Source organism: Theropithecus gelada, chromosome 10 (genome assembly GCF_003255815.1).
Source record: "Theropithecus gelada isolate Dixy chromosome 10, Tgel_1.0, whole genome shotgun sequence".
Taxonomy (NCBI): domain Eukaryota; kingdom Metazoa; phylum Chordata; class Mammalia; order Primates; family Cercopithecidae; genus Theropithecus; species Theropithecus gelada.
The window spans coordinates 30,927,549-30,950,700 of NC_037678.1; the positions used below are offsets into that span (position 1 = coordinate 30,927,549).

Consider the following 23,152-nt stretch of genomic DNA (forward strand, 5'->3'; position numbering starts at 1 on the left):
AAAACATTAGCCGGGCGAGGTGGCGGGCGCCTGTAGTCCCAGCTACTCGGGAGGCTGAGGCAGGAGAATGGCGTGAACTCAGGAGGCAGAGCTTGCAGTGAGCTGAGATCCGGCCACTGCACTCCAGCCTGGGCGACACAGCAAGACTCCTGCTCAGAAAAAAAGATATCTTCACTCTTTTTCATTCTTTTTCATTTTTGCTCCTGTGAATGATTTCCAGTGACCTACCTTCTAGTTTGCGAATCCTTTCTTCTGCTTGATTTCACCTGTTGAGCTTCTCTATTGAACTCTTATTTGAGTTATTGTATTCTTCAGCTCTGTTATTTCTTTTGAACTTTTTTCTGTCTCTTTGCGGAAATTCTTCGTTCATGCATTGCTGTCCTAGATGTGGTAAGTATCTTCGTGGTGATTATTTTGAATTGTCTGTAAGGTAAGTCACTTATCTTCATTTCACTGAGGGCATTTTCTGGAGATTTATCTTATTCTTTTGCTTGGAACATATTTCTCTGTTTCTTCATTGTTCCTGACTCTTTGTTATTTTCTTTTTTTTTTTTTTTTTTTTTTTTTGAGACGGAGTCTCACTCTGCCGCCCAGGCTGGAGTGAGTGGCCGGATCTCAGCTCACTGCAAGCTCCGCCTCCCGGGTTCACGCCATTCTCCTGCCTCAGCCTCCCGAGTAGCTGGGACTACAGGCGCCCGCCACCGCACCCGGCTAGTTTTTTGTATTTTTTAGTAGAGACGGGGTTTCACCGTGTTAACCAGGATGGTTTCGATCTCCTGACCTCGTGATCCGCCCGTCTCAGCCTCCCAAAGTGCTGGGATTACAGGCTTGAGCCACCGCGCCCGGCCGACTCTTTGTTATTTTCTGTACTTTAGATAAGAAAAATGCCTCTCCCAGTCTTTTCTCACTGGCCTTGTAGAAGAGACGAACTTACGCTGCCAGGCACTCGGAGCGCCTCTTGACCCTTTGTGCTTGTCCAAACTGTCATCTGTGTTCTTAGCTGCCCTCAGGAGATAAGAATGTGTCAAGTCCTGTCAGTGCCCCAGACAAGGGAGTTAGAAGCCAGCCCCTTGAGGTGCAGCTGGAGACGTTGGGGCATTAAATGTGTGTTCCAGTTTATTCTATCCTCAAGGAAAAGCTGGGAGCATGTGTTTATCCCCCACTTGCTCTGCAAAAAACTGGACAGAGGATCTGTGGCAAGTGCCTGCACTCATGTTTAAACTGCACACGCTTGCATGCATTGTTTTGCTCTTGTCACACCCAGGGGCCTAGCGAATGCTGGCTCCTCTCTGCTTAGAGATGGACAGGTTGGAAGCTTGACGCTATCTGTCGAACAAACGAGTGGGAGCCGCGGTGGAAGTGCTCACCTGCCTGTTCAGGGTCTCAGAGGAGCACTGGTTTCCTGCTCTGTCAGCTCCCAGATGCATGGAAAACCCCAGGGCAGCAGCTGCACATGTGCAGACGGATTCCTTCTAGGGAGAAAGTGGGAGCCGGGCCTTTTTGCCTGTTCACCCTGCACTGGGCCTGGGGGGATGTTTTTTGGTCTCTGTGCCCCTGTGGGACCCACAAATACAGAGCCTGGTCAGCTCCCAAAGCTCAGGGATTGAGGAGCTAGTCCTTCATTTGAGAGGGATAGATGTTGTGTACTCAGTGTGTGAAGTTAAAGACCTGATTTTATCATGGAGCAGCGGGTGGGAGAAGGCATGGGACTTGCCCACACACCTGTCCAGACTCCTGGAAATCTGTTTATCTGCCTCATTGGCTCCAGGTGCAGGCTAGTTATTACTAGATGCCCATCCCTCGGGCAACAGCTAGGAGAGCCCGCAGACATACCCTTCCAGGGAGAAACTGGGAGCCTGGCATTTCTGCCTGTTTGTGCTGAGCGCAGGAGCACAGCTGCCGGAAGTGCTCACGTGCCCATTTAAAACTGCCTCTTTGCCCTCTGCGGTCGCAGGGGATTCATAGCTGCTGATCCATGTCTGCTCCCAGAGCTAGGTGAGCTAGCAGCCAAGCCCTTGAGTGGGAACTGCAAAAGCTGGGGCTGCCTACGTGTGGTCCAAACCCTCACCTCTCCAGGAGAAAGCTGGGCGCAGGGATTCCTTTCCGACAGTAAGGTACTGTGTCTAGAGTGGGGCTTGTGGTGCGAGTGTGTCTCAGCTTTTCCAACCCATTGCGATGTGGATGTTTTCTCCATTGTCCCCTGTGTAGGCCTGTCTCAGCTGGTATCTGGGTTTCTTTCTGAGGGAGTTGATCTGTGTGTAGATGGGAGTTTTTCCATGGGTCCACGGGAGAAGGGAGCACCAGGAGCCTCCTTCTCTACCATCTCGCTTGTGTCACCCTCTGTGATTCTTTTTATACATAGTTGAATTTGATTCACTAATATTTTGTTGAGGAATTTTGCATTTATGTTCACGAGAGATGCTGGTTTCTAGGTCTTTTCTGATAACGTCTGTCTGGTTTTGGTATTAGGATAATGCTGGCCTCAGAGAATGAGTTAGGAAGTGTTCTCTCTGCTTTTGTCTTCTGGAAGAGGTTCTAGGGAACTGGTATAATTTTTCCCATAAATGTTTGGAAGAACCCATCGTTCACTAGTGAACCCGTCTGGGTGCAACTGAGTACCCCCATTCGCTAAGAGATAGTTCCATTAGTTTTCTTATGATTTTCTTTTCACTTCTCCTCTTCCCATCCCTCACCCCTCACCATGGCCGTGTTTCCTGTTTCCTGTTAGCTCTTTAGAAATGCAAAAAGGAAGAATCTGTAAATGGAGGTAGGCTGATGGAGGTTTGACTGAGAACAGGGCAAGTTCTTCCAGCTCATCTTTCCTGAGACTTGGCCGTAGATTTGCAGCCCCAAGCATACCCACCAGGGAACCCTCCCTGCTAGGGGTGGCCTTGAAACTTCCACCTTCTAGGGGTTTGTCTTTCACCCACTAGGAAGGCATGGAGAAAGCATGCCCACTCGGCCACTTTTACAATTTACTTCTGCCCAGGAAGGTGCCAGCTCAGCTGGGTACATGATAACTGCCCTGTAGAAAACTGCCATTGCTCACCCCCCCACCCCCACAACACACCTGAGGAAAATGCCCCTTTTTCCTCCAAAGGAGAAATGGCACATTAAAAGGCAGGCTGCGTCATGCTCCTTCCTCCAAGCTGGCTTCAGAATAAATTCACGTTTGTGTATAAAGCCTTCTTTTGTATCACATTTTTTTTGTATCAGAGTTAGTTGAACAGCACATGCGGTGAGCAGCTAACCAGCTTTTCGGCTGCAGAGGCACTATGTTCAACTTTCCTTCCGTCCTCAGTCTGGAGAAGCTCAATCAACCTATCTCCAGGTGTATGGATTCTTTCTTTTGCCAGCTCTAATCTGCTGTTGACCTCCTCTAGTACATTTTTCATTTCAGTTATTGTTCTCCTCAACTCAAGAATTTCTGCTTGGTTCTTTTTTTACAGTTTTTTCTTTATTGATACTCTTTATTTGTTGAGGTAGCATTTTTGTACTTTCTTTCTTTCTTTTTTTTTTTTTTTTATTGAGACAGAGTCTCGCTCTGTCACCCAGGCTAGAGTGCAGTGGTGTGATCTCCACTCACTGCAAGCTCCGCCTCCCGGGTTTACGCCATTCTCCTGCCTCAGCCTCCCGAGTAGCTGGGATTACAGGCACCTGCCACCGTGCCCGGCTAATTTTTTTGTATTTTTAGTAGAGACGGGGTTTCACAGTGTTAGCCAGGATGGTCTTGATCTCCTGACCTCGTGATCCGCCCATCTCGGCCTCCCAAAGTGCTGGGATTACAGGCGTGAGCCACCGCGCCCGGCCCCCTTCGTACTTTCTTTCACTTCTCTTTTTTTTTTTTTTTTTTTGAGACGGAGTCTCGCTCTGTTGCCCAGGTTGGAGTGCAGTGGTACGATCTCGGCTCACTGCAGGCTCCGCCTCCCAGGTTTATGCCATTTTCCTGCCTCAGCCTCCTGAGTAGCTGGGACTACAGGCGCCCGCCACCACGCCCGTAATTTTTTGTGTTTTTAGTAGAGACGGGGTTTCACCATGGTCTCGATCTCCTGACCTTGTGATCTGCCCGCCTCGGCCTCCCAAAGTGCTGGGATTACAGGCGTGAGCCACCGCGCCCGGCTCTTTTACTTCTTTTGACATGGTTTTCTTTAATTCTTTGAACATATTATAACAGCTAAAGTCTTTGTTTAGTAAAGCCAACATCTAGGGCTTCTCAGTGAAAGGTTCTACTGATTGCTGTCTTCCTGTATGTGGCCATACTTTTCCGTTTCATTGTGTGTCTTGTCTCTTTTGTTGGAAAATGAACATTTTAGATGATGTAAGGTGGCAACACTGGACATCAGAGATGCCCACACCAGGATTTGTTGTTGTTGCTGTTTTATTGTTACTGGGCAGTTTATGATTCTGTATTTGCCTTCATTGCTTTCTTGCCCATGGCCTTGTGGTCAGCCAGAGAGGAGGGATTGGAGCCCTTTCGGGTCTTACTTGGGCATGTGCCTGGCCTTCTAGATCCTCAGGAATGTATCAGTGCTTTTCAAAGTCCCTGTGGACATCTCATTCCCCAGGCTGAGTGCAGTGGTGACATCACATCTCACTGTAGCCTCAACATCCTGGGCTCAAGTGATCCTCCTGCTTCAGCCTCCCAAGTAGCTCTGACTACAGGGTGCACCACTATGCTCAACTAATTTGTAAAATTTTTTATAGAGACAGAGTCTTGCTTTGTTGCCCAGGCTGGTCTCAAACTCCTGAGTTCAAGCGATCCTCCCACCTTGGCCTCCTGAAGTGTTAAGATTATAGGCACGAGTCACTACACCTGGCACCGGAGCTTAAGTTTCAAGAGGCGTTCTCAAAAATCAATACCAAACTTACTGTTCGTTTATTGATCACCTCTTATATAGTGCCAACTTAGCCTTGCAGTGGGGTGGAGGGCTAGGAAGAGACAAAATGGTGAGTATTCATGTATATCTAGATACTAGGGCATGAGAAGTGACTCTGAAGACCTCACTAATTGGCTGTTCCTTTTCTCTGTGGCTAGTGTTTGTCCAGCATGATGCCGCCCAACTCTACCTCAAACTCTGGAACCTGATCAAGGACCAGATCACTGACGTACACTTGGTAAGAACCTAGAACCAGAGCACTCGGAAGCTTAAGATGCTGCTCATTTAACTCATTCAGCTGTTGTTCCTGTAGTGTGTAGAGGAATAAGAGAGTTAATCCACATAAAACACTTACCACAGTTTCATAATATTGTTACTGGTAATATTTTGCACCTTTGTGAGTAGGACAAAGAGCATTAGTGGCTACCACTTCTAGAGCTTCTGTCTCTTGGCTCCACCTTCTGGCAATTGGCCTGACCTGGCTTATGGTGGTGTTCCCATCTCACCTCTCTGCTCTCCCTCTTGCAGGTGGAGAGGCTGCAGGCCCTGTATATGATCCGGGTGAAGGACTCCTTGATTTGCCTCGACTGTGCCATGGAGAGTAGCAGAAACAGCAGCATGCTTACCCTTCCACTGTCTCTTTTTGATGTGAACTCAAAGCCCCTGAAGACACTGGTAAGGGGATTCTCTTGGTATTTGCTGCCCCCGTATGTGTTAGTCCATTTCTGTTGTGATAACTCAATATCTGAGACTAGGTAATTTATTTCTTACAGTTCTGGAGGCTGGGAAGTCTTGGTTGAGGGGCTGCACCTAGTGAGGGCCTGCCTGCTGGTGGGGACTCTCAGAATCCTGAGGCGAGGCAGTGCAGGGCATCACATGGCGAGGGGGCTGAGCATGCTAATGTGCCGCCAGCTGGAGTCTCTCTTCCTATTCATATGAAGCCACCAGTCCCACTCCCAGGATAACCCATTAACCCTTTAATCCATGAGTGGATTAATTCATTCATGAGGTCTGTGCCCCTCATGACGCAATAACCCCCGCTTTTTTTTTGGAGACAGAGTCTTCCTCTGTCACCCAGGCTGAAGTGCAGTGGCACAATCTCAGCTCACTGCAACCTCCGCCTCTGGTGTTCAAGCGATTCTCCTGCCTCAGCCTCCCAAGTAGCTGGGATTACAGGGGCCCGCCACCATGCCCAGCTAATTTCTGTATCCTTAGTAGAGTTGGGGTTTCACCATGTTGGCCAGGCTGGTCTGAAACTCCTGACTTCAAGCGATCCACCTGCTTCAGCCTCCCTGGGATTACAGGCATGAGCCACCTTGCCCTCCCCAATTATCTCTCAAAGGCCCCACCTTTCCATACAGCCACATTGGGGATTCAGTTTCAACATGGGTTTTGGGGAAACCATCGAACCACACAACACAGTGTGACCAACTCCCCCTTGCCTCTTTGATCTATCTCTGGCTTCTGAAAAGTCGCTTATTTCATTTTCATGGCTCTGGCCAGTTTCTCCTTTGTTTTGGCAAAAATGCTTTTCCCTCCTACCTCCACTTCCCTCATACTGCTCCCTTAGTAGGAGCCCCATCCTGTTTTGTTCCTCCAGTCAGCAGGTGCCCTTTGAGATCCTGCCAAATGGACCACACCAGGCCAGGCATTAAGGGGGATATGAGGAGAACCAGAAGAAAAGCTGAAACCCTCAGCTGCAAAGTGTGGGGAGGCTGTACCTGATACAGTTTGGGTCTGTGTCCCTGCCCCAAAATCTCCTGTTCAGTTGTAATCCCCAGTGTTGGAGGTAAAGTCTGGTGGAAGGAGATTGGACCATGGGGGAGGTTTTCTCCTGAATGGTTTGGCACTATCCCCCATGGTACTGTCTTTGTGACAGTGAGTGAGTTCTCATGAGATCTGGTTGTTTAAAAGTGTGGCGCCATGGCCGGGCGTGGTGGCTCAAGCCTGTAATCCCAGCACTTTGGGAGGCCAAGACGGGTGGATCACGAGGTCAGGAGATCGAGACCATCCTGGCTAACACGATGAAACCCCGTCTCTACTAAAAAATACAAAAAACTAGCCAGGCGAGGTGGCGGGCGCCTGTAGTCCCAGCTACTTGGGAGGCTGAGGCAGGAGAATGGCGTGAACCTGGGAGGCGGAGCTTGCAGTGAGCTGAGATCCGGCCACTGCGCTCCAGCCTGGGCGACAGAGCCAGACTCCGTCTCAAAAAAAAAAAAAAAAAAAAGGTGTGGAGCCAGGGTGGGTGATGCCTGTAATCCCAGCACTTTGGGAGGCTGAGGTGGGTCGATCACCTGAGGTCAGGAGTTTGAGACCAGCCAGGCCAACATGATAAAACCCTGTCTCTACTAAAAATACAAAAATTAGCTGGGCATGGTAGTGCAGCCTGTAGTCCCAGCTACTTGGGAGGCTGAGGCAGGAGAATCGCTTAAACCCAGGAGGTGGAGGTTGCAGTGAGTTGAGATCTCACCACTGCACTCCAGCTCCCCACTTGCTCTCTACCTACTTCTCCCATGTAAGACGCCTGTTCCTGCTTGGCCTTCCGCCATGACTGGGAGCTTCCGTGGCCTCCCCAGAAGCAGATGCTGCCATGCTTCTGGTCAGCCTGTGGAACCATGAGCCAATTAAACTTCTTTTCTTATAAATTACCCAGTCTTAGCTGTTGTCTCACAGCAGTGTGAGAACAGAATAGAGTACTCTAGGTGGGAAATACCAACACTGCTTTTTCCCTGTTCTCTTGGGTGGGACAGGAGGACGCCCTGCACTGCTTCTTCCAGCCCAGGGAGTTATCAAGCAAAAGCAAGTGCTTCTGTAAGAACTGTGGGAAGAAGACCCGTGGGAAACAGGTACTCATACCCTAGATCAGACTCAGCTGTCCCTCGGTGCACATGGGGGATTGGTTCCAGGACCCTTGTGTGTACCAAAATCCACACACCCTCAAGTCACACCCAGTCGGCCCTGTGGAACCCATGCATAGGAAAAGTCAGTCCCTCATCTGTGCGGTTGTGCATCTGGGATACTGTATTTTTGATGAGCATTTGGTTGCAGATGTGGAACTCGTGCCTATCGGGGAGGGCAGACTGTATTTATTTACAACAATTTGTGTATAAGTGGACCCACACGGTTGAAACCCGTGCTGTTCAGGGGTCATCTGTCCTTCACTAGTCTGGGGTTGCCCCCCGTGGATTTCCTGATTTCTCTGATTTCATCAGAGGCCCCGAGGACACCCCATGGTGGGTGAGAAAGGGAATCTGGGTCTGGCTAGTATCTGGGACGCTGGGGTTCTGATATCTAGAGCCGTGGATGTGGCTTCTCATGGTCGCATCACTGAGAGGGACCAGAGGAGGGGTCCTGAGAGCAGCCGTAAGGGCATTTCCCTGGGGGCGAAACCAGCTCCCTGGAGCAGGTGCCATGGCTCCCCTGGTCCTGGCGCCTGTGCAGAGCCTGTGCCTTTGTGCCTCTCGTGGGGGGCCACACAGTGGTAGAATAGCCAGGTTTTGCATTATTCTCAGAGGAGCTCAGCAGATTCAGTGCATAGGAGCCTTAAACTCCATGATGTCACCCTGCTTCCCTCTTTTTGGGAAGAACGCGTCACTAGCCCTGACATTTGTCTGACTCTCCCATTCCAAGTGGACTTCATCTCCAGAGTGATTTTGCTTTTTCAGGTCTTGAAGCTGACCCATTTGCCCCAGACCCTGACAATCCACCTCATGCGATTCTCCATCAGGAATTCACAGACGAGAAAGATCTGCCACGCCTTGCACTTCCCCGAGAGCTTGGATTTCAGCCAGGTCCTTCCGATGGAGCGAGAGCCCTGTGATGCTGGGGAGCAGGTGGGATCCTCCCGACCTCCTGGCCGTCCTGCCTCCTCCAGACGCCTCATCCTTTCCGTTTTCCCTTCCTTCACCCCCAGTCTGCTAGGAGCCACCTGTTCCTTAGAGACTGTCCCCAACCTCGAAAGACTTTCTTTTTTCTAAATATTGGATTTGTGTTCATGTGCCTCACAGCACTGAGGGACGGAATCCAGAATTCAGTAGGCTCCTTTGGAAATAATGTGGAATACATAGAAATGCATAGGCAAACATGTCATTGTGGGTTCTTAGTACCAACCAAACTTTCTTCCTCAAATGGCCTGTGCCCACTTTGAGGATAATCATAGAGTAGCCAGTTGACTGGACCACATTTAATCAGAGTAAAGTTTAATTCACTTGTCCTGAGATAATAACTTACTGAGAGATTCTGAGAAAAAAAGAGACACAAGGCCAGGCAATGTGGCTCATGCCTGTGATCCCACACCTCGAAAGGCTGAGGCAGGAGGATTGCTTGAGCCCAGGAGTTCGAGACTAGCCTGGGCAACATAATGAGACCCCATCTCTTAAAAAAAAAAAAAAAAAATTAGCTGGGTGTGGTAGCACAAACCTTTAGTTCCAGCTACTTGGGAGGCTGAAGCAGGAGGATCACTTGAGCCCAGGAGTTTGAGGCTGCAGTGAACTGTGATCTATCACTGTACTCCAGCCTGGGTGACAGCACAAGACCCTGTCTCTAAAAACAAAACAAAACAAGAAAAACTTAAAAAAAAAAAAAAAGACACAAATATCTTTTTTCCATAGATTTGAAATGCTACATAGCAAATTTTGTATTGTCACATGTACAGGTCTATTTTTGGAGTGTCTCTTCTGTTTTATTGGTCTGTTTGGCTATTTATGCTGTAGAACCATGGCATTTAGAAAATTAAGGCCTGATAATATGTTATAATAGCTCCTATTATAACATGATTTCTTTACCTACTTAGGCCGTGTACGTTTCATGGGATTCTCTTTTTCTTTCCTTCTAGTTCTTTTTATTTCTACCTGCAGATTCTGCCCGATGAAGTACATTTAAAATTGTTTTTCACTTAAAAAAGACTTTTTTCTTTGGGAGGCCGAGACGGGCGGATCACGAGGTCAGGAGATCGAGACCATCCTGGCTAACACGGAGAAACCCCGTCTCTACTAAAAAATACAAAAAACTAGCCGGGCGAGGTGGCGGGCGCCTGTAGTCCCAGCTACTCGGGAGGCTGAGGCAGGAGAATGGCATAAACCCGGGAGGCGGAGCTTGCAGTGAGCTGAGATCCGGCCACTGTACTCCAGCCTGGGCGACAGAGCGAGACTCCGTCTCAAAAAAAAAAAAAAAAAAAAAAAAAAAAAAAAGACTTTTTTGGCTGGGTGCAGTGGGTCATGCCTGTAATCCCAGCTCTTTGGGAGGCCAAGAGGATTGCTGGAGTCCAGAAATCAAGCCCTGCTGGACACCAAAGCAAGACTCCATCTTCTTGCAATAGCAACAAAAAAGACTTTGTTATGGAACATTACAAATAGACACCAGGGTGTGTAGTGAAGGAAGAATTAGACAGTGAATCCTCGTTGTAACAGTTACCAAACTCATGGCAGGTCTTGCTTGTCCTATAACCCACCCTCTTGTTTCACCCAACCCTGTACTGGATTTTTTCTGAAGAAAATCCCAGACTTCATACTGTTTCATTTGTAAACACTTTGTTAGGTGTCCCTAAAGAATAAGCACTCAAAAGATAACCATCTCCATCTCGTAATTCCTTCACAGCATCAAATATCTGGTCAACGTTCAGACTTCCTGACTGTTGTATAATCTATGTGGTTTGTTGGAATCTAGATGCAGACAATGCCTACACTTACATTTGGTTAAGTTTCCTTCTTTTCTTAAGTTCCTTTTAGATTTCTGCTCCTTTTCTTTTCCTTGCAGTTGATTTGGTTGAAGATTTTTTCAATATGCCAGCACTGGCTGGTTGGTATCATTTAACATGTTCCTCTAACCCTTTTATTACTTGTAAACTAATATTTAGATGCAGATATTACCCTGCATTTTGTAAAGTCCTGCACAAAGTCTGCAGATGAAAATAGGGATAATTCCAGCCTCCACTGTGGGTGACCCAGCTTTGCATGTGCCACCCTTGTTGTCCATCTCCCCTCCGCCTACAAAAGACTTTTGGCTGGGTACGGTGGTTCAGGTTAGGGCCCTTCTGGGCTTGTGGAGAAACAGAACTGTGTTCTGATGACCCCACCCCTCCCAGGGGAAAGTTCTAATCTTGCCTTGGCTTTGGGGGCCTCTCTCATGACCTCCTGCCTTCCATCTCCTGTGTGCTGTGCTCTGCCAAGCTGCTGAGCCTTCGCAGTTCAGGATCCACACTCAGAAAAGCCCCTCCTGGAGGGTGCCCACCGGCCGTGGGTCAGCACTGTTTTCTAATACTCTGAAGTCCCAGAGTTGGGCCTAGGGTGGGCAGGTATAAATGTGTGAGGCAGTCATGTTTGTGGCGGTGGGTGAACTGTCTCGTGCCTGTCTCGTTCCAGCCTGGAGGGCAGTATGAGCTTTTTGCTGTGATTGCACACGTGGGAGTGGCAGACTCCGGTCATTACTGTGTCTATATCCGGAATGCTGTGGATGGAAAATGGTTCTGCTTCAATGACTCCAATATTTGCTTGGTGAGAAATATCATCCACAATTGCCTCCTGCCCTGGATTGGCCACCTCCAGCAAATGCTGGGCCCGGGACTGCGTGGGTGTCTGAGATCAAGACACACGGTGGTCCCGCTGTCTCGGTGTGGGGCCTTTGATGAGGGTTCAAGCCTTTTTCGGCCTGAAGTCCCCATGTGGTTTGCACCTCTGTAAGGGTTCACTTCCCTCCATTTCTAAGTGTTTGGTGCTCTAGGCTCATGCTCTGCGGCTTCCTGCTTCGTGGGGAACGTCTAGAGAGCAAGGAGAGTTAGAAATATGTAAGTTAGGCCTCTGGGAGAAGCATGACCAAGTTTAAACGCAGGGACGAGGGCGCTAAAAAGACTTCATTGCACATGGCGTCCTGCTGCTGATCCTCCAGGCTCTTGGGAGCTGCTAGAGGTGGGCTTGTCTGGAGGATGAGGGGTACATTGTAGCACCCTGTCCTCTGTGGGTGCCTGTAAGTGTCAGCTGGCTGCTTGACCCTGTTTGTTTCTGGCTTCCAGGTATCCTGGGAAGACATCCAGTGTACCTACGGAAATCCCAACTACCACTGGTAAGAAACGTTATTTGGGTAACGGGAGCCTGATGAGCTCACATAGGGTCCTTGGAGCTGCGTGGAACGCCTGTGGATTCCCCTGTTACTAACATGCTGGTGGCTCACTGTCTGCCTCATCTCCAACACTCACCCCACCACCCCATGCTTGCCTCACACGTCACACTCCAGGAATATCGAAGTACAGGTAGCTCAAACAGCCGTGCCCTCCATCTCCCCTCTGCTGTGCACGCGCACTTCCTGGCTGTACTGTCCTCTCCTCGTTTACCATCTAGGCCAACTCCCTGCTCATGTTTCATACTCATGGTCTTTTCCTACCCTGTAAAGCCTTTACTGATTCACCCAGATTCGTGGAGGCTTCTTGCATGTTTTTTGTTTTGTTTTGTTTTTTGTTTTTTGACAAAGTCTTGCTTTGTTGCCAGGCTGGAGTGCGGTGGCGCAATCTTGGCTCACTGCAACCTCCACCTCCCAGGTTCAAGCGATTCTCCTTCCTCAGCCTCCTGAGTAGCTGGGACTACAGGTGCTTGCCAACAGGCCCAGCTAATTTTTTTTGTATTTTCAGTAGAGATGGTGTTTCACCATGTTGGCCACGATGGTCTCAATCTTTTGACCTCATGATCCGCGCACCTCTGCCTCCCAAAGTGCTGGGATTACAGGCATGAGCCACCACACCTGGCCTTCTTATATGCTTTTCTTGCATTTAAGCATACCTCTTTTACAGCAAAGATCATTTTTTTAAAATTTTATTTTCAGAGATGGAGTCTTGCTTTGTTGCCCAGGCTGGAGCACTGTGGTGTGATCACAGCTCACTGCAGCCTTGAACTCCTGGGCACAGGCGATCCTCCCACCTCAACCTCCTGAATAGCTGGGACTACAGGCATGCACCACCATGCCTGGCACATTTTTAAAAAATGTTTGTAGAGGTGAGGTCTCACTATGTTGCCAGGCTTGTCTCAAACTACTGGGCTGAAGCCATCCGTCCATTTCAGCCTCCCAAAGTGCTTGGATTACAACGTCCATTTTAGCCTCCCAAAGTGCTTGGATTACAAGCATGAGCACCATGCCTGGCCATCACACTGTTGTTTCTTTTTTTTTGTTTTTTTTTTTTGTTTGTTTTTTTGAGACAGAGTCTCGCTCTGTCGCCCATGCTGGAGTGTAGTAGCGGGATCTCAGCTCACTGCAAGCTCCGTCTCGTGGGTTCCCGCCGTTTTCCTGCCTCAAACTCCCGAGTAGCTGGGACTACAGGCACCCGCCACCACGCATGGCTAATTTTTTGTATTTTTAGTGGAGATGGGGTTTCACCATGTTAGCCAGGATGGTCTCGATCTCCTGACCTCGTGATTCCACCCGCCTCGGCTTCCCAAAGTGCTGGAATTACATGCGTGAGCCACCGCGCCTGGTCAATAAATATTTTTATAATCATTAACTACTGAGGAGAAGCTGGAGAGAAAAAAGGTGGATGAAGTTAAAGCAGAGAGACTTTGTAAGTTTCCTGGCTGAGCTTTGAGATTGTGTATCAGAGATGCTATTGGAGATGATTTTCAGCTGCACAGATAGGCCTGGTCATTTGAAAAGTAACGGATTAGGTGAAGCTCACGTTTGAAATCCTCCTTCTACTTTTCATTTTTCTCTCTTGTTTATTCTGAGCATCCGTCTTAGACATCCGATCTTTGTCACTTTGTGGTTGTCATTGATTTCCCTATTATTGAGATCAGAGGTTGGCTGACTTTCTCTGTAAAGGGTTGGAGAGAAAGTATTTCAGACTTTGTTGTCTGTACAGTGTCTGCTGCAACCACTTGGCTCTGCCCTGTAGAGCAAAAGCAACTGTAGACAGTGTGTGGGCAGAGGAGCATGGCTGGGGTCTAGTTAAATTTATTTGCAAAAAGAGGCTTGGAGACTGGGTGTGAGCTCACACCTTTAATCCCAGCACTTTGGGAGGCCAAGGCGGGAGGATCACTTTAAGCCAGGAGTTCAAGACTAGCCTGGGCAATAAAGCAAGACTCCATCTCTACAAAAATTAAAAGTTATTATAGCTAGGCATGGTGGTACACACCCCTAGTCCTAGCTACTCAGGAAGCCAAAACAGACAGAAGGATCAGTTGAACCCAGGAACACGAGGCTGCAGTGAGCTACTATTGTGCCACTGCACTCCAGCCTAGTGACAGAGCAAGAACTGGTCTCGTCAAAAAGTAAACAAAAGGCTGGGCACGGTGGCTCACACCTGTAATCCCAGCACTTTGGGAGACTGAGGCAGGCAGATCATGAGGTCAGGAGATTGAGACCATCCTGGCTAACACGGTGAAACCCTGTCTCTACTAAAAATACAAAAAGTTAGCCGGGCATGGTGGCAGGTGCCTGGAGTCCCAGCTACTCGGGAGGCTGAGGCAGGAGAATGGCATGAACCCAGGAGGTGGAGCTTGCAGTGAGCCGAGATCGTGCCACTGCACTCCAGCCTAGGCGACAGGGCGAGACTCCATCTCAAAAAGAAAAAACAAACAAACAAACAAAACGTAATGCATATTCTCTCTTATAAATGGGAGCTAAACATTGGGTATTCATTGACTTAAAGATGGCAACAACTGGGAACTGCTGGATGGGGAAGGAGGAAGGGGAGGGGTCAAAAACTAACTGTTGGGAGCATGCTTGTATTCACGTGACAAACCTGCACGTGTGCCCGCTGAATCTAAAATAAAAGTTGAAAGTAGATTTTAAAAACCCCGAGGGGTTGGATTTGGCCTGTAGCTTGTTAACCTCCTCTTTAGATATTAACTAATAGAAATGTAGTGTGGGCCGGGCGCGGTGGCTCATGCCTGTAATCCCAGCACTTTGGGAGGCCGAGACGGGCGGATCACGAAGTCAGGAGATCGAGACCATCCTGGCTAACACGGTGAAACCCCGTCTCTACTAAAAAATACAAAAAACTAGCCGGGCGAGGTGGCGGGCGCCTGTAGTCCCAGCTACTCGGGAGGCTGAGGCAGGAGAATGGCATGAACCCGGGAGGTGGAGCTTGCAGTGAGCTGAGATCCGGCCATTGCACTCCAGCCTGGGCGACAGAGCGAGACTCCGTCTCAAAAAAAAAAAAAAAAAAAAAAAAAAAGAAATGTAGTGTGCATCTTCCCAGGTTGCCTATTTTGTTCCTCTCCGAGGTGATGGATAGACAAGGCTTGATCCAGCCGCCTGGAAGTTTGCTGACGCTTGTTCTGTCATAGATGAATGAAGTGTTGTTTTCTGACGAAGATTTCATGCCGCTGTGCTGATGTGTCTTCTCTTCTCTCTAGGCAGGAAACTGCGTATCTTCTGGTTTACATGAAGATGGAATGCTAACGGATATGCCCAAAACCTTCAGAGATTGACACGCTATCATTTTCCACTCCGTTCCTGGATCTATGGAGTCTTCTGAGTCTTCTAAGAGATTTTGTAATGAGGAGAAGCATCGTTTTCAGACTATGTAACTGAGCCTTATTTATAATCAGGAATATTATCAAAATATTTAACAATGAGGGTCCTCAGGTCCTGATCAGTCAGAATGGATGCTTTCACCAGTGGACTCGGCCATGTGGCTGCTCAGTCCTGGGTGCTTCCTGCTGTGCAAGACGTTAGCCCTTTAGTTAGCAGGCTATGGGGAGTCTAGGTGCTCCCAGTGGGGAGAGCAGTGGCAGTGGGAGGCATCTGGGGGCCAAAGGTCAGTGGCAGGGGGTATTTCAGTATTTTATAACTGCTATGACCAGACTCGTGTGTACTGGCTGAGTATCAGTGCTGTTTGTAAGTTTTCACTTTGAGAACCGACGTTAATTCTATATAAATCAAGTGTTTAGTAACTGTTATTCATTTATTCAGCAAATATTTATTGATCACCTATTCTCCATAAAATAGTGTGATAAACACAATCATGAATAAAGTTATTTTCCACAAAAGGACTTTGCAGTTTTAATGGGGGGGAGTAGGGCTTGTGCTATAGGAATTCAAAGGCAAGGGAAGTCACTTCTGTCGTGGGGCCCTGGGAGAAGGCTCCAGGCTGAAAGGGTTAGGGTGGAGGTCCCCCACAGGGACAGCATACGCAGTGGACCGGCTGCAAAAGGCCGTGCTCAGCATTCAGACAGCATCACACACTCAGCTTTTCTCTGCCAGGGAGGCGGGTGGGGAAGGATAGGGATGGGAAGGCAGGTGGAGCTCAGAATGTGGAGGGGATCCAGCGAGGCTCGGAAGTTTGCACCTGATCCGGTGGGTGCTGAGGAACCCCTGAAGGGGCGAGGAGGAGAGGAGCACTCAGCTTACGCTGATCTGCAGCCGGAGTTAGAGACAAATGTGGTGGGAATGGAAAGCCACACACAGTCACTAGCGCCATTCTGGAGGGAGAATGGATGTGGCTGGTGAGAGAACAGGGACCCAGGGAGAGTCCGGCACCAGCCTGGGAGGGGAGCCCGGTGGATGTGGGCACCCCCACTTTATAGATCAAGTGATAGAGACACTCAGATGTTTAACCCCTTGTTCAAGATTCCATACTTGACAAATGGCAGATCAAACTCCTAACATAAAATGTGGGTCATTTCTTTATTATTTTATCTGTATTGGCTAACGATGATTAGGCATGCAAGAATAAATGATTATTGTAAAATCTTCAAACAATGTAGATACGTAGAGAATCCCTTCCTTGGAGCTTGCCCTTGTCAGACAGGTGTGGATGAGCATCCTGGGGTGGCTCTAAAAACTGCCAGAGTCTGGGTTGCTTACAGCAGACACATGTGGTCTCCCAGAAGCCCATGTTTGAGGTGTCCAAAGGCCTGGCTCCCGGAGGCTCTGAAGGAGCGCCTGTTCCCTGTTTCTCAGCTTCTGCCGGTTGCCAGCAATTGTCCTTCATTCACTCCAGCCACTGCCTCCATCTGCACACAGCCAAAACGGCATATCCTGACGCGCTCAACCTTACAGCCAATATTTAAAAATATCTGGAACACACAGGGCCATGGGAGTGGCTGTTGGAGAAATTTTCATGAAGGAAGAAAGATTACAACTAAGTTTTAAAATGCTAGTTGTGTTTGTTTTGTCTTGGAGAGGAGGTAAAAGTGGGAGTGAAAATAGGGACTTTGGTGTAAAGTGGGAAAAGCAAAGGAACCCCGCATGGATGGGCTGAAGGGTGTGATGGGAGAACAGTGAGAAGTACGTTTGGGGAAGCAATTGCAAATAGCAGCTAAGCTTAATCACAATCTATCAAAAGGGATTTGTTGAAGAATTAATGTGTGACGAGGAACAGGTAGGTTGTGGGCTTGTCAGCTCGACAGTGGGCACTCGGCTCCATTAACAAGTGATGCCCGTGTGGACAGACAGAATGATGGGCAGGCAGATGAATGCGTGGGTTTTTTTGTTTGTTTGTTTTTTGAGATGGAGTCTCGCTCTCTCACCCAGGGTGGAGTGCAGTGGCACCATCTAGGTTCACTGCAAGCTCCGCCTCCCGCCTTCACGCCATTCTCCTGCCTCAGCCTCCTGAGTAGCTGGGACCACAGGCACCTGCCACCACGCCCAGCTAATTTTTGTTGTATTTTTTAGTAGAGACGGGGTTTCACCGTGTTAGCCAGTATGGTCTGAATCTCCTGACCTCGTGATCCACCTGCCTCAGCCTCCCAAAGTGCTGGGATGACAGGCGTGAGCCACCGTGCTGGGCCAAATGTGCAGGTTTTAGGCGAAACGGGTCCACTTGGTTGTTGAGAAGATAGTATTTTAAAGTTCCGTTTTTCCATACTTCGAATAGCTTTACATTAGCTAAATTTAACCACATACAAAATCACTAAGGCAGACACTCAGATTTCCCACACGAAAATCAAATGTAAACCAGCTGTGACCTACTTCAACGTGATCATCGGAAGTCGGAAGTTGAGCTCTTTTTTGATGTTTAAAGCCTGCATAATATTCACTGTATTATTATTCAGTGTATTACTATTTCCTTCGTGATGGAAATTTGGTTTGTCCCAACTTTCTATTCTATCAAAACACTGCTATGTAGAAAATCCCCATGCACATATTTCTCCTAATTGTGGAAATATTTTACATACAAGACTCTAGACATGAAATGAAATTTTACTGGAATTTTAAAATAGATGGGTACTCCTAAATTGCCCTCCTTCAAATTCTATGAACTCGTAAGCTTCCAAGTGTTACGGAGTTGCCCATTTTGAGAAATCTGTGCTAAAAGGACCCAACAATGCTGATGACAATGGTCAGGATGGTAAGGAGGCCGGGAAGACAACAGAATGATTTAGATCTTAGACAGATCACTGTCGGTGTCTCCACTGGTCCAGCTCTTTCATTCGTTCTCGTGCTATCTTTTCCCTTTCACCAAATAAAATCGCTCCTTGACATCACATGAATCCATGCTATGCTTAATGACTGTTGGTTAGTAAAATGCCTATGACTAGCAATCTTCATGTGTGCAATTAAATATTAATTCAAAAAACACTTCAAACGTAAGCAATTAATTATTAGTGAATGAAAAGTACATCATACCTCAATTTAAAAAATCACTATTAAAAAGACATTATTTGTGTGATAAAAGAGATTGCCATTTTTGTATTTTTCTGCAAGGCTAAAGAAAACTAAGTCAGCTTCCACAAGTGAATTTTAAAAGACTTTAGGGTGAGCATGGTGGCTCACACCTGTAATCCCAGCACTTTGGGAGGCCGAGGTGGGCGGATCATCTGAGGTCAGGAGTTCGAGACCAGCCTGACCAACATGGAGAAACTCCATCTCTACTAAAAATAGAAAATATTAGCTGGGCATGGTGGCGTATGCCTGTAATCCCAGCTACTTGGGAGGCTGAGGCAGGAGAATTGTTTGAACCCGGGAGGCAGAGGTTGCAGTGAGCCGAGATCGTGCCATTGTACTCCAGCCTGGGCGACAAGAGCGAAACTCCATCTCAAAATAAACAAACAAACAAACAAATAACTAATTAAAAATAAAAGTCTTTAACCCAGAATGCTGAGTGAATTGGCCGAAAATGCTAACCTATGCATTTCAATACTATAGGATTCACAAAGATAGAAATAACCAGATGAAATACTTCTGGTATTTCACCTCCCCAACCATATGAGCCAGTGTTTTTTTCTGTGAATAACAAGAACATCAGAATTTACTTGCCTCTCCATAAGCGGTTACTACTTCTGTGTGTTCCCCTGAAACAGGTGGTGGCTGGGTGAGAAGGGGCAGGAGATGGGGGCTCCAGTATCACGGGTGAGCTTCCTAAACCTCTACAACTTTCAGCCCCTAAATGGGATGAACCGTGGGAAGTTTTAGCACAATGCCCAGAACAAAGTAAAGATTTGACACATGGCGCCTCTCTCCACATTGTTCTGTCATCAGTTACTGCGTCCTGCACCTCCCAGCCCACTGTGGTCTGGCTGTTTCTATCACATGGAGAATGACCCAGAGCCTGGCCTCCAGCCACCCTCCTGGCCTTGCTGCTTCTCACTCTGCCACTGGCTCCTCACAGACCAGCCCAGGTGTCCTCAGACATACCACACACTTCACTGTGGGAGTCACGCAGCCCTCACTGCTCCTTCCCCAGGCAGCCACGGGGCTTTCCTCCTCAGGAGGGCTCTGCGAGCACCTGGATGAAGGGCCTCTCATCCCTCCTCCTCCCTTAATTTTTGTCGCAGCTCTCCTTCCTTCCACTCAGTGCAGCACCCACTGATTGATCCTCCATCTTCCCCAAAAGACAAGAACAGCATGAGCAGTAGAGAGTAGATATCCAATGACAGAAAAATTGGTCAACGATTTGTCATTTCCATTTATCATCAATTAAGAAAATGTATCCTGAAGGTCATGTACCTCCTATTGGACTGCTGCATCCTCAGCCTCCTGAATTTCAGCCCAGCACCTTCCTCCCCAGCACAGCAACAGGTCATCCTCAGTCTCCTGAATTTCAGCCCAGCACCTTCCTCCCCAGCACAGCAACAGGTCAGCCCTTACCAGCATCCCTCTCTTATTGCTTTTGTGCAGAGCCAGAACAAGGGCCAGGCAAGGACTTGGGATTGTCGCCCCCCCAACAAACTGTGAAACAATCCTTTACATCACCAACAAAGCACAGCATTATGAATTGGTGGTCAGTCCCTCCCAACACCTCTGTAACTGTACAGATGGCAGTGCTCCTCCAAGGTTGGCCTTCCCAGGCACTGCACCTCTAGGAGCATGTCCTTACTTTGAGGCCTGGGTGCTCAGTCGATCCTGTCCAATGAGCAAGCCATGGAGAAGGGTGAATTCCAGATTAAGGGGAGACTAGCGGGGCCCCTGCTTTTATGCTGCCCTGTTGGGAAGGCTATTAAAGAAACAGAAAGTGTGAAGCAGTGAAGATATAACATGTTTTCATTACTTAAACCAATACACTCCACAAACTGGAATAATAAGAAATGCTACATCCAAGCTAACTGAATCCAATAGCATATCAAAAAGACAATCCACCATGATCAAGTGGGTTTCATACCAGGGATACAGGGACGGTTTAACATATGCAAGTCAATAAATGTGATACCTCACATAAATAAAATTAAAAACAAAAATTACATGATAATCTGAATAGATGCAGAAAAGGTATTTGACAAAATTCAGAATTTCTTTATGATTAAAACCCTCAGCAAAATCAGCATAGAAGGGACGTAGCTTAAGGTAATAAAAGCCATCTATGACAAACCCACAGCCAACATTATCCTGAATGGGGAAAAGTTGAAACCATCCCCCGTGAGGACTGGAACAAGACAAAGATGCCACGTTCACCACTTCACTCAACACAGTGCTGTCCACTACAGCATTGGTTATAAGAGCAAGACTGGAAACAGAACAAATGGATACCCAGAGGGGGGTGCTTAAGTAATTTTGGGTCATAGGGTGCAGTACTTTACAGCTCTGAAACAATACAATGGATTTACATTTGAAAAGTGGAATGATAACTAAGGTGCATTGCCCAGTGATATATGCAGAGGTGCAGAGGACTTTGTATAAGCACAATCACGCATCAGCATGCATGCCAGGTGCATGTTTCTATTTGCACATAGATTGTAGGGATGACATGCAAATGAAAATGTCGACTTGGTGTTTGGAAGTTCGGAGTGGAAGGGAAACTTCCTTGCTAACCTTTTATGATATTTAGAGTTATTTGTAACCTTGGATATGTAATATATTTAGAAATCTTGGTTAATAAGAAAAGCCTCTGTTCCTGGCCTCCTGCTGGCACATGTCAGGTGGACATGGGTGGTCATGCTAATGTGTGCAAACTCAGAAAAATCCAAGAATGGGATTCTGCATTTTTCATCATACAAATAATTATTAATAGAAAGAGTATGAGGGTTATTTCTAATTGATATACCATGCATATTCTATTAGATAATAATAAATTCTGACATTTGAACTATATTTACACATGGACATTGAAATATACAGATGAAATATCATGGCTTATACAGGCAATGGCTTTATTGGCATTTTACAAACTGATCGTCATTCCTCATGGCACAGGTCCGTGTGTTATTAAGTAGCTTGTTATGCTTGGGAAAGGCAGTGATGACCACAAGAATGACTTCAACTACTAAAGTGCAATGGAGATTTCAATAATGTTTTGTTCAATATTTAATTATTTCATTGTGCTCCCAGGTTTTTTCTCACCCTAATAGCTCTGACCCATATCATGTGGGTCCCATTAATACAGACACCTCCAAATGCACCACTCTTCCATTATATGCAGTCAATTGCTGGTTACCTTGGGCCTACAACGCGGGGAGGGCAGGGGCTGCTTGCCACCTCCTGATCTACAGTAAGAGTCAATGAGCAGTTAAGGGGATACTGAAAACCATTTATCCTGCTGGAGTGAGAAATAAATGGTTTCTTTCAATAGGGTAGTAAAATGCATCTTTTCCAACCTATTTCTATGACTCAAGGCCCATCTCAATTCCACATGTGGTTAGCCTCAATTCCTGATTCTCACCAAGGTGTGTAATGTCGTCCATGGCCCAGCGCAGAGGAACACAGGTGTTGCCATCAGACTGCCAGGGTCCGATCCCGCCTCCGTCACTCACCCTAGGAGCTCCCTTTAAGCCAAGAGTCAACAGCGAGGATGGAAACATGACAGCTTTTCAAAGTCCTAAAAGTTCAGAGGACGACCATCAATTTCTCCTGCACCCCTGGGCACACACCAGGAGAACTTTGTCTCCAGGTTCAAGTAAGTGCCTGTGAGGGAGTTGTGTCCTCAGATTCTGTTCGCCACAGGTGCCACTTGATGCAACCCCAAACCTCTTCTGCACAATCCCAAGGGGTGCTGACTAGTCCAACCTCTAAATATCATAAAAGGTTAGGAAGGAAGTTTCCCTTTGGGTTGATGTTTGGTAGGGTTGGAAGAGAAAAGGCCAGCTGTTTTGGGAAAGATCACCGTTAAATCACACAGCACCCTCACAGCCCAGAGAGACAGTTCTTACATTGTGGCAAGAAACTTGGAAAAGACAAAATCCAATTTGACACATATTTCCTTTTTCTTTTTGATTTCATGCCCCCTCCCTCAACCTCCCAAACAGTATGGATACCCCGAAGGCCCCTGGGAACTCTCTCCCATTGAATCTTACATGGAAAGTAGTTACCTACCTGCAAAATCCTCATCATCAGATATGCTCTCCATAATCAAATCTTTAGAAACACAAACATCAGGATAAGTCATTAGAGAGAGGCCCACTCCTCCCACCCCAGCTGAAGCCCCCGTGCTTCCCACAGGATCCCCTGGTGTTTCCTCTGGGCTCACAGACATCCCTCCAGCCTCTCTGGACATTGTTTTTTGTTTTTTTTTTTTTTTTTTTTTTTTTTTTGAGACGGAGTCTCGCTCTGCCGCCCAGGCTGGAGTGCAGTGGCCGGATCTCAGCTCACTGCAAGCTCCGCCTCCCGGGTTCACGCCATTCTCCTGCCTCAGCCTCCCGAGTAGCTGGGACTACAGGCGCCGCCACCTCGCCCGGCTAGTTTTTTGTATTTTTTAGTAGAGACGGGGTTTCACCGTGTTAGCCAGGATGGTCTCGATCTCCTGACCTCGTGATCCGCCCGTCTCGGCCTCCCAAAGTGCTGGGATTACAGGCTTGAGCCACCGCGCCCGGCCTGGACATTGTTTTATACTTGCAAAATCATTTGCTCTCACCAGACCCCAAATCCTCCTCCCCAAAAGGAGCCCAGAATCAGGTTTCTGTACCCTAGAGACAGCATTTTTC

The 23,152-nt window shown here is 47.7% G+C and overlaps 1 protein-coding gene and 1 long non-coding RNA gene across 2 annotated transcripts in view; one reads left to right on the forward strand and one right to left on the reverse strand.

Annotated features, from left to right (window-relative positions):
- The window catches only part of USP18 (ubiquitin specific peptidase 18), a 22,770-nt gene extending 6,923 nt beyond the window's left edge, over positions 1-15,847 (forward strand). Inside the window, exons 4-10 of the mRNA XM_025399292.1 lie at positions 5,036-5,115; positions 5,406-5,552; positions 7,628-7,723; positions 8,543-8,710; positions 11,237-11,368; positions 11,884-11,933; positions 15,212-15,847. Coding sequence (XP_025255077.1) covers positions 5,036-5,115; positions 5,406-5,552; positions 7,628-7,723; positions 8,543-8,710; positions 11,237-11,368; positions 11,884-11,933; positions 15,212-15,257 — 719 coding nt within the window. The 3' untranslated portion in view covers positions 15,258-15,847. The remainder of the gene's footprint in view (positions 1-5,035; positions 5,116-5,405; positions 5,553-7,627; positions 7,724-8,542; positions 8,711-11,236; positions 11,369-11,883; positions 11,934-15,211) is intronic.
- A 623-nt stretch (positions 15,848-16,470) lies between these two features.
- On the reverse strand, positions 16,471-21,960 carry LOC112633002. The gene is made up of 2 exons (XR_003121473.1): positions 21,895-21,960; positions 16,471-16,903 (listed from the first exon to the last, which is right to left on the reverse strand). It is a non-coding gene; the product is annotated as an uncharacterized LOC112633002 (long non-coding RNA).
- Positions 21,961-23,152: the final 1,192 nt, after the last annotated feature.